We start from the raw sequence: 13,117 nt of genomic DNA on the forward strand, positions 1-13,117 counted from the left end.
CTTTCCCTGATTCTATTACAACCTAAGGAAATAATTCCTCTTTACTACAGTATATTGAATTATTCATGCATGGTAAATAGAACTTCAGAACCTTCAACAATGGGGATGTAACTGGAATTTATAATGTCAATTTCAAAATGTGTATGTTTTATATATGCTTACATACATACAAACATAGACAATATTCACACAGGACATAAAACAAAATGGACAAAAAACACGTCAACATTTTGTTAGTTTTGGCCCAGAATCTGCTCAGCATTTAGTTTGACATTTTCTTCTACATGGAACTCCCATTAACTTTGCACTGTAAATTACTAGTATTGAGAGTTGACAATGGTAGTACCAATGGAACGTTCAGGCCATTGATGACCAATGGAGCTAACAGTTTAGTTTCCACACCGGTGAAATATAAAAATTTGAATGTTAACCTCAATTCAGCTGCACGCATCTGTTACTTCTATACTCAACAATACTAAATGGTCCCCTGGTTGATCTCACAACCTGTTTAAACTTGAACTCAGACTGAAACTCTTTCCCCAAATTTCTTCACATAGAAGCACAGAATGATTATATCACAGGAGGACAACTTCAGCTTGTTGTGTCTGTGGCTGGCTCTCTGCAACAGCAATTCACCCAGTCCCATGTCTTTTCAGATGCTCTTTAAAACGTGTCTCTAAGTTTTGAACCCCTGTCAGTAAACATCCATAAATGGCTCAATGTCAAATTTTGCTTTGGGATACTTTACTATTTTAGATATGATACATTAAAACAAGTTATTAGCACAGCTTGAAGTTGCAGCTTTGACTGCGAAATATTTAAACAGTGCTCATTAAAATAACAAATTGCAACTGACTCATTTGCATATGGATTACAATGCACAAACCAAAGAAATATACAGTCAGATGCCCATGGTTCAGTCATTTTTTTAATTGATGGAATTCAGAAACAAAGACAACTGCTACCTGCATGTAAAAGTGATCTAATCTACAGTAATTCATAATAAATTAAATTTGCTGATCAGAAATATTGTTTACTTGGCTGCATATTCTGATTCAGTGACAATCACGTCCAATAATGCATTTTACAATTTGTCCTCTCAGATTTCTTTTGGTTCACTCATTTCGTTCCAGACCCTAATTATTTGTTGTTACTTGTTTCAATTCTTTCCCCATTTTCTTTGCATCCAAGGTACATGCTCTATGCAGCATGTATAGGATAATTACCATTTATTGTTAACCAATTTCAAAGTGGAAAGTCACAAAAACACACATTGCCCTACTAAAAAGGGTCCTTACCATAAACAACATAATGTTCTGTGATGAGTAGAATTTGTTCTTCCAGTACAAATTTTGAGATACTAGTGGAGATGTTGATGGCAAACTTTGGTAATAAGATTATGCTATTTGTCACTATTTACACTTGACAGCATTTCTTTTTTCTCATTACGTAGCGCTTTTTAATTACACATTAATAATTGCATGCACTGCAGACTCAATAACAAAGCAAATTTGGGGAAAATATATTGAAGGAGTATAATCAAATCATTAACAACAATTTGCAATCACTCTTTCATTCTATAATGGCAAGGCAGCTGTGTAAATTACACGCTCACTTATGTGCAGTGCTATGTGTGCAAGGTTTCCTGCCATCAAAGCACAGATCTGATTCATTGCCTTTCAACACATATTGCTATTCCCATTCCTCCACCAATACACAAAGCAGCGATCCCACGCTTTCCTCCTGTTCTCTCCAAACTGTAGAGAAGTGTGACCAGGATACGGCACCCAGACATTCCCAATGGGTGACCTAAAGCAATAGCACCACCTTGGATGTTTACCTACAAAAACACAATGAGATCTAAAGTCAATCTATACAACTCGTTTCTAAAGCAAAAGTATTCCTTGAATTTTTTTCCTGATCTATCAAACCCCTGCAACCAAATGCTCCTGAAGACAGTAAGTTGCACACCATCTGGGAAGATGCAGTTTTCTAGTAGCTTGGTGATGATTGATGGATGAGGGATAACTGATGGCTCAGCAGAGTAATTTATAATTTAGTCAATTTGTCTCTTCTAACCATCAAAAATATCTACAATAATATTATGTTCAGGGTGATTTGAGAGATAACTGAAATTCCAAGGAGGGTTGGTTGTTGTACAGCTACAACTGTACAAGCTCTACAGAAACTGAAAATTCACCAATTGCAGGATTAAGGGGATAATGGATGGATGGAATCATGGATGCAATAATGAATGGAACCAGAGATGTCCAGCAGTAAACAAGGAATTATTCCTTTTCAACATGTCATCTGCACTCTGCAGAACTTCAGGACACTTCAAGTGTCCTGGAGGACGTGTGCTTTGGAATTGTCCCCAAATGGATCAGCTCCAGGTCAGGATTTTCAAGCTTGATTGACAGCTCCAGTCAATGCAAAACATCAGAAAGGATCGTGTGTTCCAGGAGGTGGCCACCCCTCAGGCAGGGGCTATCCAAAAGAACAGGAAGAAGCAGGAAATGCACAGGGCCTCAGGGTACATACCACTCTAGGTGTTGAGTAGTGATTTGCTTTGACTTTATTTATTGTAGTAACATGTACCTGAGTACAGTGAAAAGTGGTGCATGTGTTCAAGCTTCCATATCTTCTGACTGATGGGAGATTTTGGAAGAGAGCATTACCGAATTGGGAGGGATCTTTGATGGTGCTGGCAGCCTGTCGCTGGCAACGAGAAGTGCAAATGTAGTCCATATGGATGGGAGGTTGGCTTCGGAGGTAGTTTGGCTGTGCACACAACTTTCTGTAGTTTCTTATGGTCCTGGGCAGAGCAGTTACCGTACCAGGCCGTTATGCACCCAGATAGAACACTTTCTGTGGTGCATATGTAAATGTTTGTGAGGGCCCTTATGGACATGCCATTAGAGAATGCAAGGATGAAAGGAGTGTCATGCCATCCAGTTATGGTACCTATGGACATGGAGTGCACAGGATGAAACAATGAAGAATAGAAATGCAGTTGTTATAGGGGATTCCACAGTCAGGGAAACAAAGGATTTTTGTAATAGTCATTGAGAGTTCTGGATAGTATGCTGCCTCCCTGGTGCCAATTAAGGAGAAGGGTGCAGAATATTCTGTGGGTGGACTGAGTCAGAAGGTGCAATGGAATAGCCATTCAGGTCCTATAGACAGATTTTCAGGTGTTAAGAAGCAAGTTAAAAAATACAACCATGAAGCTGATAATCTCTAGATTACTTCAAGTGCCTTTTACTAGCTGGAATAATGCTTGGCTTGAGGTAAAGTGCAGAAGGGAGGGCTTCAGATCCTTGGAGAATTGAGACCAGTTATGGAACAGGAAGAACCTATTCAATGAAGATGGGCTGCAATTCAACAGGACATGGACTTGTGAGAATGTTTGCAAGTGTTGTTGCCGGTATGTTAAAGAAAAGTTAGCAGTAGGATGGATACCAGCAGCTAGAAATAAAAGAGAGGAATAAGGTGCATGAGGTGAGAATGCTGGGCAAAGCCTAACCCTAACCCTAATGCAGTGAAAGAAATTCTTCCATATTAGGCAGGATTGGACTAAGGAGGACCATGGGTAACCTACACCCTCAGAAGATTCTTTAAATTTACTCATGGGATGTGGGAGACACTAGCTGGGCAACCATTTACTAGCTGGGCTTCTGAATTACTAATACAGTACCCTTTTCACTATGTCGCCATCCAGGTGCCTGTCAGTGAACACTTGGAAAAGAATGATTGTCATATTTTTACATCACCTAAAAAGGCAGGGAATGGTATAAGGTAGAATGTTTAGATCATTTAAGCACGAGTTGCAATGCAATAAGAAGGGATCCATCCATGACAAAATGGAACTAACAAAAAGGTGTGATCTTTAAGGTAGAGATGCATCAGTTACAAGTTAGGCATATTTCATTAAAGGGTTAAACCAAAAATACAATTTATTGATGACAAGAGATTATGCCAAAACAAATTAAAAGAGGGCACACAGGTGAATGTTCCAAGTGAGAACCAAGTCAAAACCGAGATTTAGAAAGGAGGAGAAGAGAAAAGTAGACGAGCAGGGGTAGAATATGAGAATAGAATTGCAGCCAACATAAAAGGCAGCCCAAAAATCTTTTACACCTCTATATCTATATAGTAAGTGGGGAATAAGAGTCGGTTCTATTCAGAACAAAGTAGGTGACAAATGTTTGAATGATGCAAATGTGATATCTTTATTCAAGAAATGGCTCAGGATGGCATAGCACCTGCAGGCCAGTTCGTTTAAAACCAGTAAAGTTTTAGGAACAATAATCAGGACAAAAAAAAAGGACTTGGAGAGGCTGAGGTTCATAGAATCATAGAATCCCTACAGAGTAGAAGCAGGCCCTTCAACCCAACGAGTCCACACCGACGCTTGGAACATCCCACCCAGACCCATCCCTGTGTAACCCATCTAATCTACACATCCATGAGTACTATGGGCAATTTAGCATGACCCATCCACTTAGACTGCACATCTTTGGACTGGGAGGAAACTGGAGCACCCAGAGGAAAGCCACACAGACATGAGGAGAATGTGCAAACTCCATACAGACAGTGGCCCAAGGGTGGAATCAAACCCGGATCCCTGGCGCTGTGAGGCTGCAGTGCTAACCACTGAGCCACCGTGCTGCCCAATTAGTTAAGGAAATTAAGGAAATTTGTAAACAGCACCTTGTGCTTGACTCATCCATGTTTCTGATGAAGTGACATACTAGTTTGATGGATTGATTGCAGTGGATGTTACTGACATGGATTTTCAGAAGACAATTGACAAAGAAAAACATAATAGGCTGGTTAAAAAAATTAAGGCTCATGGAATTTGAAGGTCAGTAACTAATTGAATAAAAAGAAGTCTTAAGGACAGAAAACAATGGGGTGGGGTAATGGTTTATTATTCAGACTGGATGAGTCAACAACACATGTTCTCTAACAGTCAGTGCTAGGATCTGTGATATTTTAGCTGCGTATCAGTTTCTTGTTCCTATAAGTAAATTGGAATTTCAAAATTTGCTAATGATACAAAACTTGGATGAGTGGCAAACAGTGGAGGATTACATGAATAACCTGGAGTATAATATAGGTAAGGCTAGCAAAATAGGCAGCTGCAATTTAATGCAGGGAAATGCAAAGTTATGCAATTGATAGAATGGATATGAAAAGGCAAACGATTGTTCAGGAATGGAGAGATCTGGGGTTGCATGCGCATCGATCTTGAAAGGTAGGAGGATATATTTGGACAGCAGCTCATACAACATATGAGATTTTAGACTTCATAAAACCGTGAGTGCATATACAAGGAAATTATGCTGAGCCTTTAATAATGCCTGGTAAGACTCCAAATAGGGTATTATACCCAATTCTTGTCACAAGGCTCCAATTTACAAAAGACATGAAGGCCCTTGAGAGGCACAAGGAGAGATTTACAGCAAAGACTGTCTTTTTCTCTCTGTGTCTGTGTGGGTTTCCTCTGGGTATTCCAGTTTGGATTTAAATGGTTCCACACATGTTTGTTACAAGATAAGGCTAGAAAAGTTGCTTTCTGGCACAGTGGCTCAGTGGTTAGCACTGCTGCCTCACAGCACCAGCGACCCAGATCCAATTCCACCCTCGGGTGACTGCCTGTGCGGAGTTTGCACACTCTCTCCGTGTCTGTGTGGGTTTCCTCTGGGTATTCCAGCTTGGATTGGCCTTGCTAAACTGTGTTCAGGGGTGTAGGGATTAAATGGGTTATGGGGGGATGGGTCTGGGTGGGATGCTCCAAGGGTCGACACTGACTTGTTTGGCCAAAAAGGCCTGTTTCCACATGATAGGGATTCTACGATTCTAGACTGGCATTTTAATTAAATAAATCTGTAGACTGACTGGATTCCTGCAAGGAGAGCCAGCATGGATTCAATGTGAAAGATAACTTCTTTCTTTGCTGCAAATATTCCTAGCACTCCGAGTTAAAGCAAGGTGTTTCCTTAAGCATCTGCAGCACAAATTCCAATGCATTACAACACAATTGGCATATTGACAACTGACCTCAGCCATTAAGAGAGCTAGGGAAAAAGATAGTAATGCCCTCCTGTCTGATCCGTGAATGGTCCTTCATTTGAAAGTAAATGTAGGAACATTAGGTGGTTTTGTTGCAGCACCCAATTTTTGAATGCCAGCTTGATTCTCAGAGGAAGAAATGGTAATTGGTTAGGGAGGGAACAGAGGACAGTTAATGGTCTTGCAATCATTCTTCAGTATGGTCTGGCACTTTAGTAGCAGTCACAGAAAGAGGAAAACATGAGCAAAAAATTAGATATAAAAAAAGCATCTTAAGCATCCAAAGCTAAAAGTATCATGCAATGGAGCTATGATATTCTCTGATGTCACAGATAAAAACTACGTAAGGGTTGCTACAAAGACAGTCTGTTTTTGACACTAGCACCAACTTTTATTTTTCACAGATGTGGGAACCTGCAGCCATTGAGAACTTGCCACATCAGACATATCAGCTACTCATGAGCAGCATAAATGACTTATGTGGCAATCATAATGGGAATGCACAGTGTTCACTCAGGCTACAGGCCGCAGAGGCATCGTGACACAAGCCCCTTTCAACGGCTTGAATATACATCTAGCTGTATGAAATTCTTGTACAATTCTTGGTTTTTTAATACGTGCTTTTTTCCAAGTACACCATTAGTTACTGTTAAAATAATTTTCTTCTCTCCATCTCACCTTTTCTGGGTTTAAACCAAGCTCCTTGACAACAGCAATTGACTGTGCAGCGAAAGCTTCATTAATTTCAAACAGATCAACTTCATCCAATGTCCAGCCAGCTTTATCCACCTAGTAAATTTAGGAGATTAGTAAATTAAGCCCATGGTTTAGCAGTGATTTAACGTAACCTCTATTCCACCAGACTTTGAAAAAAACGATGATAGTGATAATATAAAAATAGGTCTCTCATTAGAACATGTCCTGTAGATTTGTTAGTAGGAATACTTGAATAGCAAATTAATAATCATCATGGGTGGTGATAATAAAATGGTGATAAATTCAGCATATATAGTGCAGGAGCTGAATTGAGCTGCTGAAAGAACTATTTTCACAATGCCGCAACTCTTAATTTCCTCATACTGCGCAGTGCCTTATTCTCAGCTACTTGTCTCTTGACAAAAACACCAAACCAGTCACAGAAGTGTGTGACAGAACCATTAAATCAAGACAGGCAGGTATCTACACAGCTCATAGAATTAAGAGCTTGAACAAGGAGAAATTAGATTATTGATTTTATTTTTTATTATTACTAACAAATACAAGGGTAATGTTATTTGACTAGTAATGCAAAAGCACTGGGGACACAGGTTCAAATTCCACTGTCATTGCTGGTGGAATATAGATTAGATCAATTAAAAAATCTGGAATTAAAAGCTTGTCTCAGTAATGGATACCCTGATTTCATTGTTGTTTGTTATAAAAATCTATCTGACTCACTAATGCCTCGAGGAAAGGAAACTAACCGGTCTGGCCTATACGAGTCCAAATCCACGAAAATGTGGTTGACTTTTAAATGCCTTTTGAAAGCCTGTTAGTCATTAAGTTGTATTAATTGCTTCAAGGTCAGACGGGAATGGAACTAGATGAACCACCCAGCATTTACACATGGAAAGTCCTTGACACTTGACACTAGCTCCTTAGAGTGAACAGAACCTCTGACACTCCTGTTTATATTAGTCAGCCAAGGCTCCCCTTTTGGGCCAGATTAATAGCCCCAGTCAGTGAACTCATTCTACGAGGTCCGCGTGGTTGACCTCATTACAATCACTACATCCACCCCCGACACCCCACCTCCAACCCCATGTCTGAGGCCATCAGCCGGTTCTTTTGTTTTTGGAGCTCCTCCTGAAGCGTATTAGCACTGGGTTAAGTTCTCCCAACTCTGTCTCTAGTACAGGTGGCTGTAATGCATAGTAGCTCACATCTTGCACCCAGAGCATCTCGGAAGAAATTCATACACTTCTTCATGAAGCAGAGGTGAAAAGACAGCAACATCCACCAGGTCCACCTTTGATTCTAAGCCACCTTCAATACGCGAAGGAGAAGGCAAACCCACAGGTTCTGTAACAGTTGGAAAGTCAGTCCAGGAGCCAGGCATCTTTTTACTACCGCAATATTTGCAAGTTTACAGCTTTCATATGGTCATGTGCTTGTTCAGGACCATCGCACCTACCCAAACTTCTATAAGTCACTGGATCTGACCTTGCATCAAACATGCCTCTTACCCATGCAGGGCCACTCCTGTGGTTCGCACACCAAACTTCATCCCCTGACATAAAGTGTCTTTCTCGCTGAGCAGAGTCATGTGTCAGGCACTGGCATTCCTGATGTTGTTCCACCCTCCTCCCTTCAAGGTCCAAGAAGTTCAGATTTGTGCAGAGTCTTTTCCCCATTAGCGACTCTGCTGGAGCAGTTGCATGAGGTGTGGGCTGATAATCAAATAGGAACCAGGACAGTTCAGTAGCTAGTGAAGCTGTATGCTGTTTCTTTAAGCCTGTCTTCAAAGTTTAGTCTGCTTTTTCTGCCAGATCATTGGATGCTGAATGGTATGGAGCTGTCCTTGTATAATAAATACCAGTCGACTTTAGGAAATACTCAAATTCCCTACTGGTAAACAATGGCCTGTTTGTCTGTGACCAAGACGTACAGGAATTGCAAAAGATAAGAGAAGTTTTTCTATCTTCGTCCCCATGTTTGATAAAGAAACTCTATGCACATTCAGCCACTTTGAGTGGTCATCGACAATGACAAAGAACTTCAAGACTATGAAAGGGCCTGCAAAATCAACGTGTAACTGAGTCCAGGGTTTGCCCAGCCATTCCCATGAATGTGAGAGAGATACTGGCAGTAAGTCTGTCTTTGTTGGCACTCTGGGCATTGCCCCACCAACACAGCTATATCTAGCTACCAGACATAACTTCTTGCAAACATCTTCATTTTGGAAACCCCTGGATGACTCTGATGGAATTTTGGTAGAAACCTTTGGCTCGAGTCAATCACTCAAGCTCCCCACAGTAAGATGCCATTCTCTGCTGTGAGCTGGTGTCTCCAGGTTCAAAAATGTTTCAATTCTGATTGTGACAGCCCTTTGTTTTTGCCCATCACCACCAGCTGTTTTGGTTTTGCCTGGACCGGATCTTTCTGTGTCCAAAGTCTGATATTGTCAGCTGTGACTGGAAGTGTGTCCAGAAAATTTAAAACAGGGTGGACTTTTCCAGCAGCAGGGTATCACCAGCAGTGAATCTGCCAGTTGTTCAATGCATCCACATGTACCACCTGACCACTCAGATGGTGTTCCAACCTGTAATTATATGCACTTAGAGGCCATTACTGAATTTGCCTTAACTTATTGGCAGCACTGACTTGTTCCCTTTAGGCATACCTAGCAGAGGTTTGTGGCCCATTATCCTATAAATCTATGACTGTAAAGGTATTGGTGGAACTTCAGACTCCAAATATGGCCGTCAAACCTTCCTTCCCTATCAAGGTGTATTGATGCTCTGCATTAGCCAAAGTTCCGGTTATGTACGCTATGCTCTCCACTGGGGCTAATATGAGCTAATTCTTCCCTGATGGCATATAGTCATTAGTAGATCTCACTCAGGATCATAGCATGTCAACACTTCAGAGGAGGATTGCTGATTCTTCACTTCCCTCAAAGCTCACGTCAATTTCCAAGTCTGACCCTTTTTTGTAAAAGAGTTGAAGCAAAGGTGCCAGAATGGAAGCCAGGTTATGTATGAACTTTTAGCAATAATTCACCAGCCCAAGGAAAGCCTTAAGTTCCAGTACAGATGTGGGAGCCGGGGAGCATTTGATATCTCCCAATAAGTAAAACCCAGTCTTGTCAACACTGTAACCCAAGTACGTCACTTGTGGTGCCTGAACACATTTTTTCCCTTCTTAGGCATACTGAGATAAATGTTTTAGGACTATGTCCAAGTTCTATAAATGCTCCTTATTGGACTTCCTTGTTATTAGCATAACATCTAGATAAATGGCGACCTGGGGTAGACCTTGCAAAATGTTCTCCATCATCCACTGAAAAATCGCACAGGCTGACAACACCCAACATGGCAGTCTCATATAATGGTACAAACCCTCATGGATACTAATTGTAGCATACTTCTGTGAATCCGCATCTAACCACATTTGCAACTATGCATGACTCATGAAGCTTCATAAAGGACAACCCTTCCACCAAATATGCATATAAATCCTCTATATGATGGGTTGGCATTTAGCCAACCACATAAAGTGGTCTACCATTTGCTTAAAATCTCCACAAAGGTGAGCTGACCCAATGGACTTCACAATCAGTATGAACGGTGCTACTATTCTGAAACAGGAATAGTGTGATAATTCCTTCGCTTTCTAGCCTTCTGATTTCTGCCTCTACTTTTGCCCACAATGTGACTGTCACTGGGCTGGTCTCATAGAATCATGGAATTGCTTCCTAGATCACGTGCAAGGTGGCCTTGGCTTCTTTGATAGACTCTAGACCTTACTGAAAAAACGTCTGGGTATTTATTTAGGGCTTCACCCAGGCAGCCATTTTCTAACTGAAAAATGTTGACCAAACCTAGGTGAATCTTTCTCAACCAATTTTGCTCCATCAGCTTGGGTTCGAGCCTTTTGGTACAATCAGTGGTAACTGAACCAGCTGTTTCTCAAAAGAGATCAGGACAAAAGTTGAATCCTGAATCTGCAAAGGTTCCCCAGTATAGGTTTCTCAGTCTAGCCAAGGTCTTGCGTAAAAGTAAGGGTTGAACTCCAGAGAGAATTTTATTAAAGACTGATTCTACGATCACTACAATGACTGCACCAGTATTGATCTCCATTGGAACCAGAAGATCATTTAACCAGATGTTTATTTTGATTGGTTCTGATTTGGATGTTGCTAAGCAATTTAACTGTTCCAAATCAGGTGGGCTTTTCCAGGGTGTGAACTCTCCTGGGTACTGTCCTATGAGTTCTCTTACTCCATTTAGGTCTACTGGGACTCTTGTGCTGTCTCAAGTCCGCATTCTGGCAGCAACTTCAATGGTTTGCCAGCCCAGATCCTAAAGAAAATTTTAAACATTTGGTCAAGGTCACCAGACCTGAAACATTAACTCTGTTTTCTCCTTTACGGATGCTGCCAGACCTGCAGAGGTTTATCAGCAACTTTGTTTTTGTTCTTGTTTTAACCATTTGGTCAAGGCTTTGCTTTGTGTGGGGTTTTGATGTGGGCTGACCTACAGTCCCTCTATTTAGGATATGACCTGAGTGAAGTGATGCATTGCTTTCATTCAAATGGTGTGTTCCAAGCTCAATTTGACCTGCAACTCATACGCTCCATTTGCCACATTTTCCAATTTTAAAGACTGTTGTAGTGCCTGTTTCCAGTTCAGTTGGGCTTCAACTAATAGGCAGTTTTGCATGGTTACATCATTAATCGCACATGCCAAACTGTCTCTCAGCATCTCATTAAGGGTTAAACCATGGTTACATCCCCGGTTCTTGAGTTGTCAAGTTAGACTGATAGCATCTTAGAATTAGAGGAGATTGGGGTTATAACATTCCTTAACTAAATCCATCAGCTCGCAAAAGGTTTGAGTATCTGTTGCCTCTGGGAAAGTTAGACTCCTAATAACTAAAAAAAACTGCATGTCCACAGCTGTTGGGGGAATTGTTGCTTTTCATCTGCTTCCATTTCATTTGCGTGGAAAGAAATAACATATTCTTCCCACACATTGGGCCCAATCTTCTATGGCAGGATTAAACGAGTCAAGCTTCCCAAATAACAGCATCATACCAGAAATGCATACCTCAACTCAAAGATGACCACTGCAAGTGAATTTCTTCAGGAGTATGCTTTTCACTTGCTGCTGCTAAAATAACTCCAGAGAGGCTGGTATCCGGTCACCAAGTCGCCCTTTATTTACATAAGGGAAGTCCTTGACACTGATCCAGCTTCTTTAGAGCCAGCTCTGAAAATGAATAGAGCCTCCGACACTCCTGTTTATACCTGTTAGCAATGGCTCCCTGATCGAACCAGATTAACAGACCCAATTGGGGAACTCCTATTCTATGAGGTCCACCTGGCTGACCTCATTACAATCACTACAATCTGAGCACTAGAAATGACAACGCTGATGTCAACCCTGTTGACCATTAAAAATCAACATCAGTACTATCAAGGAGACTTCTACCAAAATTAGGAAAGCTGCCCCATAGATTAGTCAAGCAATAGCCTGAAATATTTACACTAACCAAATCATACCTTACAGAGAAAAGTCTCACACACCACTATTGGGTTTGACATGTCCCATTTATGAGCTAGGTTCAGCACAGCTGGTGGCACAGTGGGATGGAGCCAGGAAGGGAAAATTCTAATCAGTAGTTAGGATCTATTTACTTGTGATAAATAGCAGCTCTGGATAAGTACAGAAAGCTGGTCTCGAGGTAGGCATGGGTTAATCCAGGATTTGTTAAAGTCAAATTATAAAGCACAAACTCCATTAAACTGTTTGACTGGACAATACAAGCTTGATCAAGTTAGACCAGTACATACTGCGTATAAGAACCTTGGAAGCCAGTTGACAAACAGATTTGTAAAAGAATGAAAGCACATAGAACTATGAAGAACGTAGTAGTACAGATATAAAACAAAATACTATGGATTCTTAGATCTGAAGTATCAACAGAAAATATTGGAGAAACTCAGCAGATCTGACAGCATCAATGGGCAAAGAAATTGAGTTAATATTTTTAGTCCAATATGACTCTTCTTCAGAACTGCTGAGGTTCTCCAGTGTTTTCTGTTTTTAGCATGGATATAAAAATCAGTGACAGGAGGCAAAGGTGAATCGAAATTTTTCAGTGGTGGTTTGCAGTGATGTCCCTCAAGGATCAATTTTAATCTTCTCAAATTTTTTGGATGACCTAGTTTCAACTACTGGTGATAGTATTATAATGCTTGCAGATTAGATTGAAAAGTAGCAGATAGTGAAGATGAGAGTTTACAGCCTATGGATAACACAGTTGAGATGATGAA

At 40.8% G+C, this 13,117-nt stretch overlaps 1 protein-coding gene across 3 annotated transcripts in view; it reads right to left on the reverse strand.

Annotated features, from left to right (window-relative positions):
• Positions 1–915: 915 nt before the first annotated feature.
• Positions 916–13,117, reverse strand: part of acat2 (acetyl-CoA acetyltransferase 2) — an 85,825-nt gene continuing 73,623 nt past the window's right edge. For all 3 annotated transcript variants that reach the window (XM_048536009.1, XM_059648471.1, XM_048536010.2), the window contains 2 exons: positions 6,757–6,867; positions 916–1,840 (listed from right to left, as the gene is read on the reverse strand). In XM_048536009.1, coding sequence (XP_048391966.1) covers positions 1,670–1,840; positions 6,757–6,867 — 282 coding nt within the window. In that variant the 3' untranslated portion in view covers positions 916–1,669. The remainder of the gene's footprint in view (positions 1,841–6,756; positions 6,868–13,117) is intronic.

This window comes from Stegostoma tigrinum, chromosome 9, assembly GCF_030684315.1.
Source record: "Stegostoma tigrinum isolate sSteTig4 chromosome 9, sSteTig4.hap1, whole genome shotgun sequence".
Taxonomy (NCBI): Eukaryota; Metazoa; Chordata; class Chondrichthyes; order Orectolobiformes; family Stegostomatidae; genus Stegostoma; species Stegostoma tigrinum.